A 15,361-nucleotide genomic window follows, 5' to 3' on the forward strand; every position below is an offset into this window, starting at 1 on the left:
AGTTTGTGCTGGAACTGGAAACAGACAAGAAACTAGTGCAGGGATTCAAGGAGGGGTATGATGTAATCCCACCAGTGACAGGGATGAATGATTTTAGCAACAGAGTACTGGGTACCCAGAGTACCCAGAGTACCCAGAGTACAGAGTACTGTACCCAGTACTCTGGGTACAGAGTACTGGAGGCTGAGGTAAGACAGTGGGGGACCAGGGAGAAGAAGGTTGCTGGGCAAGAAATGAACAGGGCATGAACTAGAGTTTCTGCTGGAGGTCAGAGAGGATGGGCCATTTGGGGGGGGGGGGGTTTCATGAAGTTGTAAAGGGAGAAGTGACATACCTTGGCAATAGATATGTATATGGAGAATGAATGAAGGAGAAGGAGTCAAAGATAAAACCAAGGGTAATGCAAATCTGTTTGCCCAAGTCATTTTGGGGGGAGGGGAATCCTATATGCTCAAATATTGTTTAGAAAAACAAAGATTTTCAGGACACTATGCAGTGTCCTTTCAATGGATGTTTGTGAGCATTTGGAAACACAGTAGAAAAATTCACAGAACTGGACATATCTCACGTCTCTACCTCAGTTACCTGTTGTTGTCCTTCTAATGCAGCCCTAATGGGCTTAGGAAATAGTTGTATCACAACTCAGACACTTTCCAGTTTGTAATCATCTTGTGATTCATGCCATTTTTTTACCTTTTAGTTTTCTGAGCAAGAGTGTGGCAGGCTGTGTCTGGGTAGCTTTCCATTGTTGCTGACCTTTTTATTGTTATCTTGCAGGAATACCTTCCAGGCTCTCTGAAATCATGTCAGTAGGATCACATTCATTCTCCCCAGGAGGCCCTAATGGAATTATTAGAAGTCAGTCCTTTGCTGGCTTCAGTGGTCTTCAAGAACGGCGATCCAGGCAAGTACCAACTCCAAAGCTACGCATTCTGCTTATAAACTGAAAAAGCCCTCTTTGAGTATATACTGTTTTTATCCCACTTTACAAAAGATAGCAAAAGATGCTTCTTTTATAGATTTGGCAACCTATCCATGGGCAGACTCATAGTAAAAACAAATAGAAAAAGAGGAAATAGCTGTAGCGTTACCAAAGATTATCTCCTTCACTTGTCCTGCTGTCTAATTCTAGCAAGGTTCCTAATCAGCTCTGCAATATATGGGGTGTATGCATGCCAAATGAAAAGGAAATAATCTTCTTCTCCACCCTACTCCCTTCCCCTGTAGGCTCAGTATCTCAGAGCTGAATCAAACAGCCTGATTGGGTTGAGATGCAGTTTAATTTTAAAAGTTTGATAGATTATCTTTGCTGCTAATCAGGTAATGGGTTTTTTAATATGCCATTTTAAACCATAGTTCTCAAGCCTGGAGTGGTAAGTGCAAGTGCAAAACTCAGAAAGTTGGATTTTAATTTTATTTTTTTTTAAATAGCAGTTAGCACTATAAACCAGAGCTGGGGCAAGGAGTCTGTGACAGGTTGTAACCCATTTTGTTTTCACCCTATTTTTGTGTTCGTGCCTATCTTGTTTTTCTTTCCATATGTTTTCTCTAGCTAACTGTCTGCTCTGCATTATAATAGTGCAAATGATTCTCAGGATCAGGCTAGCTCTCATTAGCATTTTTAGCATTGTTGCCAAACTTGTTTTTCATTTAGGCAACTAGGGTTAAGCACACCTAGGCTGAAATAAGTTAAAAACATACCATCATGCATCTGCCTACACAAGCTCATTTGAAATGACCTGGGCCAGCCTTAGGGCACTTCAGCCTATTGGTCACACTTCAGCCACCACTTCGTTCTATAGCTGACACTCCAACATGGAATTGGAGCATTGGCTACAGAGCATGGCAAGTGGAGTGTTGCTGTATGTGGCCTGTCTGCCTGCCCTGGGTCCAAATGGCTCGAAATGGGTCACCCAGAAGCTCATCACTGCAGTTCGTTCCAGTGAGTGGAGATGCCCCACAGAGGGGAGGTGGGACCTCCCAAAAAATGTTCAGTGTTGGGTCCTGCAGCTCCTAAGTCCGGCCCTAGAAATGACTGGAACCTGAAGAGTACAGCTCATTTGAACTGCACATTAATTTAGTTGCAATAATTATACCTTGCCTTAATATAAATCAAAATGGCTAATAGGCAACACGATCCCCAATACAATAACTAGAAAGTGCAATCAAGTTATCTTCATGAACCACAATACAAAGCAACTTATTAAGCTATCTATCAAGGTTATTTTCTTTTCCTGTTTTTAAGATTCATTGTATATGTATGGACTTCCAAAGGGGTAGCCTTGTTAGTCTGTTGCAGCGAAAACAAGAAAGTGTCTTGTACCTCCTCAAATACTAGTTGGTTTATCGCAGCATATTATAATCTGCAGTCTGTGAAAACTTACATTGAAATAATTTAATTATCCTTTAAGGTGCTACAAGATCTGTTGTTGTATATGTGTGGTATAAATCTGTTGTTACCCAATCTGAGCCCTTGCAATGGGGCAGGCTACAGATGTAAATAAATCAAAAGCAGTGGAATGCTAAGGGCACTGAAAATTTCAGTAAGTTGAAAATCAAATGCAGATAGGCCATGTGTCATGTTGGCCTAGACTTATTAACCCATAAACATTGTCCTCTGGCAGGCAGCACTGTAAGTGGATTGCTTTTAGCCAGGCCAGATTAAGTTAAGGAAAGCTCCTTAAGCAATTCTCTGTTGGGATAAACAGATAATCATGATTTATTGCTTTTCTTCCCCACTCTATACTCTTTTAATGTTCATTTTGCAGGTGTAACTCCTTTATTGAAAATTCCTCTGGTCTCAAGAAACCCCAAGCAAAGGTTAAAAAAACTCACAATTTGGGACACAAGAACAGTGGCACTCCTAAAGAGCCTCAGCCTGAAAGAATGGAAGAAGTTTACAAGGCCTTAAAGAATGGACTGGAGTAAGAGTGTTTATTCTTCTGGAGCACTGAATGTCTTGGCTACTCGGCCGAGAAAATGTGATTACCCTGAAATGAATAAAAATTCAGCTTCTGATATCAAAATAGGTTTCCCAGTTTCCAAGGGGGAAGAAATTCCTTTTATATTTCAGGGCTGATTCACACAACTTTTCAGGCAAACTGAATCCAGCAGACTTGGGGCTGACTTTTACATCACTATTTCAATATATAGCAGCTGCAGGAAATATCTAGCCCATGTCAGATTCCAACCAAGATAATCTTGGTTGTGTTCTGCTGTGGGCCTGTATTTGACTTCTGGCATGCTACCATTATCCCACAGTTATGTGGTTTGTGGTGGCATGCCAAAGCCCAATACAGTTATACAACCAACTTTAAACAGGCTGAAGACAGAGTCTAGGCTAGTGGTTCCCAAACTGACCTGTGATATGATGCCATGCCTCTGATGGTGCCTGTCACTGAACCCAGAAGCAAGTGCTGTTGATGCACAATACAGTGGTGTCATCAGCACTTACTTCCAGGTCACACCTGGAAAAAAAAAGACTTGAAAATCAATTAAAAAATGATAAGGAAGGGTGGGTGGACCCCAAAAACAAGGGTGCGTGGCTCTCAATGGAGCAGAGACTGTTCTGTGCTCTCTCGCTAGTGCTGCAGAGTGGCTCAGCCAGTGCAGTACCTGCAACACCTCTGGAGTCACATTGTGATGCCTCAGGGCATCACAGTGCACACTTTGGGAATCTTTGGCCTAGGTTATTATTGTAAGTGCTGCATGCCTAAATAATGTGAACTGGCCCTTATTTCCCAACCCAGATTAGTGTCATTGACTCCTATGTGATTTTCTGAATATTCTGCTGTGGTCACGTCCACTACAATGTAACTCAGTTTGTTTTGAGGACTTTAGTTTCAGCTTCCTCTACATTGTGAAGGAATGAGTTTCAATGCTCAAGGAGAAACCAGCAAGAACACCTCACTATATACTCTTGCTATTGTAATGTGCCTATTCGGGACATGTAGGGTTCTTCTCAGTAGATGATAGAGGACCATAAAGACCTTTTTATTTGACAAGCATTTAGAATCAGGAATGAATGCTGGCTTTAAAACAAACAAACAAACAAACAAACTTTAATGGTACAATCCATCAGGAGGTTGATCTTTGCAAACTCCATTGAAATTAAAAGGAGCAGTACAAGAACACCACTTGACTATTTCATAATTCAGATTCGAGAAACCTGTTGGTGGATTATACTTAGGCTGCAATCCTATCCACACTTACTTGGGAGTAAGCCCCATTTACTATAATAGGACTCAGCCTGAGCAGGCATACATAGGATTGGGCACTAAATGTTATTACATGTTTCTAAGGCTGCGCTCCTATATAAACTTTCCTGGAAGTAAGCCCCATTGGACACAATGGAACTTACTTCCATTGTAAGGGTTGTGCTCTACAATGCATGTCCATTGTAAGGGAGATGCATGGGGTTCTCCTCTAAAAGTTACTTGCTCCAAGCCTTTGAAGACACGCTGTGCTTAAAATTATATAAACGTATAGCATGATTAACTATTCTTCAAAATGCATTGTAGTGACATTAATTTCTGACAAAACATAGAAAATTACAAGAAGTTTCAGTAATGTGTTTAATCTTTCTAAAACTCATTTGGATGTTTAAAAAGCAACTTTCAGTACAAATGTTTCCTAAAGTTTTAATTTCTGTCCTCTATGGTGATTTGAAATATTTCTCTCTCTCTCTCTCTCTCTCTCTCTCACACACACACACACACACACACACACACACACACACACACACAAAATTATCAAATCCATATAATTTTTTCTGTTGTACATCATAATGCAATCCAACTTTTTATGGCAACTTTTATGACTAATTTTCCATTGGAGGAACTTTTTTACTTAAAAAAAGGAAAGCTAACCCAGCATCATTAAAAACACTATACTTGTTTAAGCAGTTTGTACCAAGAGTAACACTTTTACAAAAATTTTCCTTCAATAGGATCATCAGTCAGTCCATCTCTACTGAAAAGTCACAGGGCTGATGTTTCCCTTCTTGTTTTATCTTTACAGTGAATATCTGGAAGTGCATCAAACAGAGCTGGATAAGTTGACTGCTCAGTTAAAGGATATGAAAAGAAACTCACGGCTGGTATGTTATCACAGGATTCGGAACATCCGAGTGTTACCTGTTAAGTGGGGGGCAGGAGGAAATGGGCAGGCCTGGCCCAAGTTGAACTGGCATGTGAAACAGTGCTAAAATTCTGCCACCAGTCCCACTCCCAACATCCTTAGCACTTGGCTTGTTTTGAAAAAAACACCAGGCAGAGGATGTAAGGAGGTGGCAACCCTCTTTCTGATCCCCATAACCCAGGTAAGTAATTCTGCTGCCACTCTGTCCCCCTGCGAATCTCATTGCAGAATTCAGTATCCATGGGGGAAGGGTCCTGGAACAGACACCTCCCCTGTAAATACTACTGTATTTTATACATCTTTAAACCAATGGGCAGCCCAATCCTTACCTGCCCTGGAACGGGCAGGCCAGAAGGCCTGCCCCACATCCAGAGCAGGATTGGAGCCAAAAGCAGCTCAGCCCAGGACAAGGGGGAATCACTTTCCCTTACCCCCAGGTAAAACCATAGCAGCCCCAGTGGGGCTACTCAGATCTACACCACCTTAAGAGGTATCTTACTCCTCTCCTGGGCACCTTAAGACTTCCATGCCATCGGACTCGACCGGTGCAGGCTTACATTCTGGGCTGGTTGAGCAGAGCTCACATCGGCCTCCTTGCTCTTCCAGTGGTGTGAAAGTGCTTTAAAACACTTTCGCAACACCTTTGGGCACTGGCCCATCCTCATTTCTGGATTGCACCCTCAGACTGTTTAAAAGAAGGTGGAGCAAACTTTCACCCTTCTCATGATGGTGATCAGAGCAAAATTAAGAAGCTATTTATGTTCTGCTTAGGCTGATGGGGTTACTTGGGATAGTTCCATATTTATCTGTTCTGCAGGCTATATTCCTGAACACAGTTTATTTTGGCTTCATTGGACTCTAATGTGCTATTAATCTTTTTTATTTTGTTCATTACAGGGGGTACTGTATGATCTAGACAAGGTATGTTTCCCTGTTGGCAAAGCATTCTAAAACAGATAAGAGCCCAGTCCTAAGTGACAGTAAAACGTGCGATTTGTTGCAGGGCTCCCAATACAAGTGACACCAATTGGAAGGGAGACCAGTTATGGAAGAGCTGGGATGAGACTATTCATCCCCAGTCCTTAAAACCATTCATTTGCAATAGTCTTTTCCAAGAAAAAACGTTATTTGAAAGAAAGTAATTTGAGGATTGTAGTCTATAGCAGTGGTCTGCAATCTTTTTTGTACCATGACCCCAAAATAAAAAAAGTATGAGAATAAAAAAGTCAGAGTAAACATTTCCAAACCTGAAGTAAAAAATATTTACCGATAAAGATATATTTCAGAAAAAAACCAACAATTTCTGACATTTGGAACATCAAATATCTTCTGCTGTGTTGTATCCACAGGTGCACACAGAATGGTTTTCATGGGCTTGCATAAATAAAACTCTAGGCGTGACCCCCCCCCCCTGCATTTGAGGCATAGTGACCCCTGGGAGGTCTTGACTCCCAGGTTGAAGAACACTGGCCTAAGGCATTTGCAGTGTGCATTCAGTACTGCTTTCAGCAAGTGCTTGACAGTGTTTGGAACACAATTACTATTTTATTAGGAGGGAGAGGGAAGGGAGCCAGAAAAAAGACTGGAAAGGCATTGCTTACATTAACCTAAAAGCCTTTTTCTGTTCCTCCACCCTCCAAAAAAAAACACAACTCACTGATTTGTTCATTGTGTTAAGTGTTAGGATTACATTTGGTAGTCTATGATTCTGTTTTTATGCACAGAAAATCACTATGAAATGAAAAGTGTTCTGTTTCTAAAGAATGGCTATGTTCCTTTTTGAAGGTCAAACTGGTTTTACATGAGAATATTACGTAGTAAAAAGGGAGTTCTGCAGAAGTGCAAATCAGTCAAGCTGAGTTCAGATGTCAGTCATTCTTCTCATTCTAATTATTTTTAATTTATTTTGTAGCAAATGAAAGCAATTGAAAGATATATGAGAAAGCTGGAGTTCCATATCAGCAAGGTAATCAGCTATCCTTTCATCTTGCTTCTAACTTTGTTCTTAAGCTGTTTATCAAAAGCCTGTCTAGCATTATCCTGTATTCCAGAGAAAGCTCCTCACAAAGCACTTCTTCAAGTAGATTTAGGTTAGGACATGCAGTGTCTGCTCCAAAGTAGGCGTGGGGGGTCAAGTGCTGCCAAAGAGTTTTCAGTACTGAGGGCAACTTTGTATGCTGCAGAAAACTTGCAAAATGAAAGAATACTTTTTGTGCAGTGAGCAAGAGGGATACTAGCCCATCTGCGCTACAGCAATATATATGAACTACACACACACATTGGAAACTCATTCATCGCACTTCCCTGAGGTATACTGCAAGGGGAGGTGGGCCCAGTAACACCATACATGCAACATTCATCTGTGCCATGATTTGTCCTGTTTTCCATCCTGTTGCTGGTCAGAGAACAAGTTCTTCCTGAACTCAAGCATGACAATTAAACCCTCTGCCTGAAACAAAATTCATCCAATTCAGATATCAAACTAGTAAAATCTATTTTAAATTATGTTTCTGTTTGGTTCTATCTTTCACATGCCTAACTTATTTCATATTGGTAAATGCTCATTATTTTGATGGGTGGGGTTTGTAGAGAGAAAGTCTGATATGGTACCAGCACCAGTTTGCTATGGGCCCTGGGACAAAACCAAGCCCCAGGCCAACTCATCCCTATGGCTACTACTGCCAGTGTGTACTGGGATTTCAAAGATCACCAGGTGGTGTTTGAAATGGGTGTGCTTCTTCATTCCCACTGGGTATATCCCAGTGATATCCCACTGGGATGATGCTGATGCCCCCTGCTAGGATATTGGTGGGACTCAACGCATCCCAGGGAGGTTCAATGCATCTGTTTGCACGGCCCATAGAATTCCCATTAGGAAAGGCTGGTTCAGTAAAGCTGGGCCACTCCATCTCATTGTTGGCTTGCAAGTTTTGCCTGTGCTTCAGTTGTGTTTCCAAGTGCCACAGTTCACTTTCCCCATAGATGCAAATAAGAGATGGTTTGTTTTCATTCAAATTTTGTTCATGCTTCATGTTGAAGCAACATATTTTGAATGAACTACAATAGGTGGAACAAAATCTTTTTGCCCCTGAAGTAGGTGATATGCAAAAATGCCCTGGCCAGACTATCCAATAACTGTCTCTCTTTCCAGTGTTATTTTGAGACTTAAAAAAAAAAAAAATTTAAGCCTCCAGTCTCCTTGGTGCTTCCCTCCCTTTGTCTGTACTTAATTCCACTTAAAACTGCTCTGGTGGAGCACCTAGAACACAACCACTTCTTCATTATTCCCATGCTTAAAGATCAAGAAAACAGATTCTAAAATAATGTGTCCCCTGCCAGCAAAATACCATGCAGCCATGTACTTTCTGTTCAAGTTCCTCCCACTCAGAACAGGTTGATTTCAGTGTTTTGAAGAAAATTGAGTTGCTATAGCGAAAAACCCATGTGCAAATTGTCCAATGTATTAGCATACTGTTCTGCAACCCACAGTGCCAAATTAAAGGAGCTTCGTGTGATGCAAGGTTGTATAAGGCCAACATGTAAATAACCACTCTAGATAAGTTCTTAATGGAAAGTAGCAGAACTTTAGATTAGAATAGGATCAGTGTAAAGTGCCTTCCAGTACCTTGCAATGAAATTCTGAACAGGAAACAAAGCAAGGAAAACAGGAAATGAAGCAACTAATGACAACTCTGTAACACAGCAGATGGGTTTGTGGTCACTCTGTTAAGGCAAGCAGAGACAGAGAATGTGTACCCCACCCTAGTCAACAGAAGTAAATAACAAGTGACAACTATTTATAGTAGCTCTTTAGAATGGAGACAGGCAGCCTGACCTTCCAAGGCCATTCCACTTAAAGACCTATTAAAGTGACTTGTGAATCTTCCACTAGTTCTGAACTGTGAGGGTTGAAGCATGACACTGTTGTTAGTTAGAAAGAGCGTTCACAGAGATCTGTGTCTTGTAAAGGCACAGTTCAAAGTGTGTGCGCCAGTGCTTGCAGTCACAAATGTGTCATAAAGAGCTTTGCGACAGTGACAGCAGAGGCCCATGTGGGCCCCCATTAGCCCGCACGTGCCAGGAGAAGAAGTAGTGCGTGCCAGACACGATATTTTCCAAACCAAGCTGCATGGGGTGGGGGAGGGGGAGGAGGTATGTAATGGGGCAGGGGATGGTGGTGACAGGGGCAGAAGATGGGCAGATTGGGCCCCAGGAGCAGGATCAGTGGCACATGCCATAACCTATCCCCCTTCCCAATCCTGATCTGCCAAAACAGGTGCATGTGGACTTGCACCAGCTATGTAGCTCACACAGGCCCAAGTAGACCCATTGCTCAGTTGAGACTTTGCCCAGGGCAAGCAGACAGATTTTCCCTTACTTTGATGAGACCTCCAGCCTGCAAAATTCCCCTTCAGAATGCAACACTAGCCCCACTGCATCTGCGAAAGGGTATTTGTGGTGGATTTCCATACTGTTGAAAAGATATCTTTTGTTGCTATTAGTCTTTTAAAATGAATGTTGTATAAATACAAAGTGTGTGTATGCGTACAACATAGTGGGCATATAAACAACATATAAACATTGCAAAATTAGCCTGTAGTAAGAATTATGAGTGGAAATTGCTCCATTATCATCTTTTGAGCTTTTTTTTTTCTTTTAAATCACTGTTCCTACCAGGTGGACGAACTCTTTGAAGCCTATTGTATCCAAAGGAGGCTCCGTGATGGTGCCAGCAAAATGAAACAAGCCTTTGGGATGTCCCCTGCCAGCAAGGCTGCTAGAGAGAGTCTGTCAGAAATCAACAAAAGCTTCAAAGAGTACACAGAGGTACGCCATTATCTCATTAACCTGGTCTACTTCAACCTGGTCTACTTCAACCTAGCCTATTGAATTTGCCACTCATTATAGTAGGAATATTGACTGAGTTGTAGCCATAAAACCTATGATGAAATTCTCTGATTAATTACATTCTCTGATTAATTACCACTAAGAACTATTGCGGTGTGCAACATGTGCATTGCACTACCAAAGAGGGGGCTTATAATTTGGTCTTCCTCTTACTCATACAAATTTCCAAGAGAACAATGTTTGGATAACTTCAAGTAAAAGCACTACAACTGTTTTCTTCCCACATAAAGGGAGATTTGCAGGTGTAATTACGCCTGCAATCACATCTGCCTTGTGTTACAGATTTTAAACAGATAATGTGACTAGTAAAATGTCAGTGATGTGGTTTCCACATATGTCGTGCATTCACATAAGAGCATGAGCTCTAGGAGCTCTTCTCTGAGAGTTATAAGGTAGGATCACAGCTGCTGGGATAAGATGCTGGCTGGAAGTATAGTTGGGGAGAGAGACATCTGGGGGACTGAGGCTGGCTGAGTTCATAAATGGAAGGGCTGAAAGGAACCTTGGAAGGAAACCCCTAACAGAAAGGTGCCAGTCTGAGAACAGGAGGACTGAAAGCTACTTCAGACATCCAAACATTGCTGTGTGGAGATTAGTGGATATAAATCTTAATTTGTGATTATTTCACACATATACATTTCACTGCCTGAAATCCTATGCCCGCTTCCCTGGGAGTAAGCCCCATTGAACACAGTGGGACTTACTTCTGAGTAGACATGCATAGGATTGTACTGACTGATTGTACATGAACCAGGAAGCCATAAATAAGCAAGGCTCTCTAGAAATGGTATCTAAAGGAGCTTCCAAGCTGAGTCTAATACTGGTGCAAGCAACAGAACGGGAGTTGCTTGCACCATCACCTCCTGCTTTACCTCCTGTGAGTAAGTCAACACCCTGGACGTTGAAAGTGGCAAGTTCCAGGGACAGAACCTCATTTCCACCCAGCCTGACTTTCTTTCCCCCTCTCACAGCCCCTTTTCAGAGCTATCTCAGAAATGGTTTTACAACTATGTATAATAAAAACAGAGAGAATTTATTTTAAATCACCTTTGTATCATCATTTTGCATGGTTTTTATGTCAGCTTCTGTTTGCTTATACAGAATATGTGTACCATTGAAGGAGAGCTGGAAAACCTAATAGGGAAGTTTTGCATCAAGATGAAAGGTAATTGATTTGTCTTTTTTTTCTTTTGCGGCACAAATAGTGAAGTGAGAGCTCCGTGTGCGTGTGTTTCTGAAAGCGCCAAGCGCACAACCACATTGGTTATGGAGGCTTCAGAACCCATCTCTGCCTTACACCCAATGCAAATGGAAGATAATATAAATATTGGGGTGTCAATAATTTTACAGTGAACAATCCAGATCTTTCCTGTTGCTTTGGAAGGGTAAGAGGTAATGAAGGCCCAAGTCTATCCTGGGCCTATGGATCTTGCGATCTGCTGCCATAAGTCCAATTATGGCGGTATGACAGGTGTGCTGCCTTCTGGCACCACAAATGCCAGAGGCTCTGCATACCTGCCCAATGACCTACCCAGGCCACACTCAGAGAGAGAGAGAGAGAGAGAGAGAGAGAGAGAGAGTCTTTAATACACACATTAACCAAAAGGTAATATATTTTCTGAAGTCAAGCTTTGTTCTAGTTGGCTTGAGTATTAAGCCTACCCATCAAATTACAAAGTGTGGATGGTACAGATGCATTTTTAGCAGAAAGAAATCTGCCATACTTTTTGATAACTTTGGTGAATCAGTAAATAATCAAGGGCTATGTTTTCACACATATGTCATACATGCATGCATGTATGTGTTTGTAATGTGGAAGTCTTCTTTGTGCATGTATGTGTATCTTTGTAAATCATATGAACTTGTACTTGCCTTGAAATGTAGATATCCCATCAACAGAGAAATACCAGCTTAATTGACCTGGAGTGATTATACAGCTTCCACTCCCATCAGCAGAAGAGAGGCATTGCCGTCTGCCTGCTCCCCATTATAAGCAGTTGGTCTCTGGAAATTTCTCTTCCTGCTTCAGGCTGAGAAATGGTCTCAGCATCTTTGAATGCCAGAATACCAGTCTAGTTCAAAAGCAGAATGAGGGCCCCATCCTATCCAACTTTCCAAATGGGACATGTGCTGCATTCTGTAGTGTGGGGGACAGTCACAGAGGCCTCCGCAAGGTATGGGATCATTTGTTCCCTTACCTTGGGACTTAATTGTGGCTGCACCAGTGCTGGAAAGTTGGATAGGACTGAGCCCTCAGTCTCCTTCTTCCTTGATGGACTATAATATGTACTTTCACTTTATTGCAGGACAAAGAGTTCCCCTAAAGCACATACAATATAAAATAGTTTTGAGATGCATTTATTTCAAGGAGCGTGATTATATGTTTTGCTGTGCCTTACAGCAGAACATAGGATTGTGCTCGGGGATCCTCAAAAGAAGTTGCTCAGCACGTGTCTGGGTCTCAGCCTTAACCCATCTTCTCAAACTAAAAGAGAGCAATACACAGCTTCAGTACAGAGAAGCTCCAGACAGCACAGGGTGGGTTATCAGAATGGTGAGGCTTGATGCCAAAGCTGAGTTTTAGCCTTGATGTGCACAGGATGAGAACCCAACGTTTTATTACTAGCAGTTGTCGCTAGGAGGTATTTCCCCCCCCCTTTTCCCCCTTTTTTGTGTGTCTTATCAGTAACATGTACAGGGGTCTATTGCTGACATCACTGTGGGTTGAAGGGAAATATTGTCATCAGTATAGTGACATTAGGAAAGTCTGCTTCTCCTGTCTGCATGGACTTAAATCATTTCCTTCAACACAGGGAACATAAGGTTTTCACAGAATGTAGGTAAGAATGGGGTAAGAACACATAAAGACTCTGGAGTGAGAGTCTTGGGTCATTCTGTGTTTCCAGAAGCTGGAAATATAATCCTAGCAGTACAGTATATGACAAGATCTAAGTTAAATATCTGGCCTTAGAAACACTATTTTCTTTTGGCTAAAATATACTTTAGAGCAGTTCCAATCTAGGAGGGTGCAGTGTTGATTGTGGTCCACGTGGGAATATCCAGAGGTCTGTGCTTTTCACTGGTTTTCTTACACTTCTGTTTGCTTAAGATGTCCATGTGGGTTTCTAGCAGATGTGATGCACATCAGCTAGATGGGCAGCAGAGATCAAGTTGGCAAATTAAGGCATCAAAAGGGAGCCAGAACCAGCAGTGGAGTGCTAGTAAATGTTAATTATTTATGAATAATAAATAAATTAGGCAGTGGGAGGTAATGTGAGCCTAAGAGAGGGCTGCTTTGTTCTGAGTCTTGACACAGCAGGGGAGGACAGGAGAAATGATGTTTTTATGTTCATGGGCAAAGGCAAAGATCTTTTTAGTGATAAGAGTGGGACTGCTGGGCATAGGCATGTCAAGTTGTGTTAGACCAAGCACTAGTATAAGGGCAGCATTTCCCTGTAATGCGACTGCTTTCACAAATACTCTGTGACAGTTGAAAGGAAACCATTTCCTATGAATTAAGAATATTGAGACTTGGGAGATCAAAGTCCTGTTTCTGGGTTTGACACAGGATTTCTAGGCAAATCTTTCTTGGCTGAAACAGGACGTCTTTTTCCCAGTACTGGTGTGCTGATGCATGGTTGCTTCATAGTATTGGTTGTGCTCATGTTGTTGCAGTGACATGTGCATCCTGAGAGGGCACACTGTCACTGATGCCTACACTGCCACCGGGCCCCTTCTAAACTCATCCCTCCTTCTTGGCACCACTTCAGTCATTTTAATTCTGTTCCAGTCCTTGACATTTTGCATTGCTCTTGAGCTTCAGCAGTGCAAATTAAAATGACACCTCCAGTTAAGGCATAAGTGAGCGGAGCACCATTGTCACCATCATGTCATTGCGGTAGTCACTGCTTGCTATTGTACAGAAGTCCCCTGGGGTCCACCAACTTAGGAGGGGTCTCAGCAGGGAGCACTTTGCCCAGCTCCCCCTTCAAACCTGGAGAATTTTGGCATCCTCATTGATTAACCTCTTTGGAGATTTGGCTGCGCTCATGTTAGATCAACACAAATGCATACCAGCTTGCCCCCATAACAGTGTCTGATACTAGAAACAACACAGAGTCCTGTAGTACCTTAAAGACTACACTACAATTCTATATGCACTTACCTGGAAGTAAGTCCCACTGAACTCAACGGAATGTACTTCTGTATACATATGTGGAGGATTGTACGGTAACAAATGTATTTCATTATGAACTTTCACAGAAGTGGTCTGTAGACCATGAAAGCTTATTTTGAAATAAATGTGTTGATCTTCAAAGCATCACAGGACTCTTTGTTGCTTTTGCTCTATAGACTAACATGTCTATCCCTTTGGAAGTTGCAGTAACACTATTAGCACAGTACCATTTACTCTTAAGGTGGAATCTACGTAACCTGTACTTCCTTGCTAGAAAATATGTATGAGAGGGGAGAAGCCTCCAGCTCCTCTAGACAACATTCACTCTCAGTTATCGAGGGAAACTCCTCCTCACTTCAAGCAAGTTATGACTAGCTAACCTCAAAGGACTGCAGCAAGGCTAAAATACTACTGTAATCTGGAATGACAGGGCACAATGTAATAAATATGTAAATAAGACCCATTATGTATTGTTTTAAAACAGGGAATAGAATGGCTGCTTATAGCATGGCAATAAACATTATGGGATGGGAACATGTCCCATTGCATTATTATAAATAATAAGAATGTGCTACAGTGGTCTGATTTCACACAGTGTTATAGCCATCCATTACCAGCCTCCTACTCCAGAGTCATTCAATAGACTCTCCCAAAGGCATTTCAGGGAGATTGCTCCAGAGTAATTGTTTTGTGTGTTGCAAATGACTATCTTGTAACATCTCTTAAATATAGGAAGAACTTTGATAAAAGGAACTTGCAAGGGACTGCTGCCACCTACAGACCTGAAACAGGAATGCTGCAACTAACACTCCAAGTCACTCCATGGCCCTTGGTCTTACACAATTTTCTTTCCTTGCTGCTCTCAGTATGTGGGCTGTCTGCCCTGCTTGTTCCATATCACTGTTCAGCAACTTAGGTGCAGATCAAGATCACCAGCACCACCATGTTGCGTGATAGCATAAATAACATTCAATATGCACTATTCAGGTTTTTGTAGTCGAACAGGCTGACAGTAGTACGCTGATGCATCTGTGCTGTCAGTGAGATCATATGACTGAGAATCTTGCAGTCATTTTAGTTATATAGATGAAGCTGTAACTATGTAATTTTTTTCTCTCAACAAGAGTTCATTGCCAT

The 15,361-nt window shown here is 41.8% G+C and overlaps 1 protein-coding gene across 4 annotated transcripts in view; it reads left to right on the top strand.

Moving 5' to 3' along the window:
• The window catches only part of RIPOR2 (RHO family interacting cell polarization regulator 2), a 131,565-nt gene that overhangs the window by 83,675 nt on the left and 32,529 nt on the right, over positions 1-15,361 (top strand). For all 4 annotated transcript variants that reach the window (XM_066623690.1, XM_066623691.1, XM_066623689.1 and 1 more), the window contains exons 2-8: positions 778-904; positions 2,769-2,924; positions 5,020-5,098; positions 6,037-6,060; positions 7,052-7,105; positions 9,817-9,966; positions 11,149-11,212. In XM_066623690.1, coding sequence (XP_066479787.1) covers positions 804-904; positions 2,769-2,924; positions 5,020-5,098; positions 6,037-6,060; positions 7,052-7,105; positions 9,817-9,966; positions 11,149-11,212 — 628 coding nt within the window. In that variant the 5' untranslated portion in view covers positions 778-803. The remainder of the gene's footprint in view (positions 1-777; positions 905-2,768; positions 2,925-5,019; positions 5,099-6,036; positions 6,061-7,051; positions 7,106-9,816; positions 9,967-11,148; positions 11,213-15,361) is intronic.

The sequence above is a fragment of the Tiliqua scincoides genome, chromosome 4 (assembly GCF_035046505.1).
Source record: "Tiliqua scincoides isolate rTilSci1 chromosome 4, rTilSci1.hap2, whole genome shotgun sequence".
NCBI lineage: Eukaryota > Metazoa > Chordata > Lepidosauria > Squamata > Scincidae > Tiliqua > Tiliqua scincoides.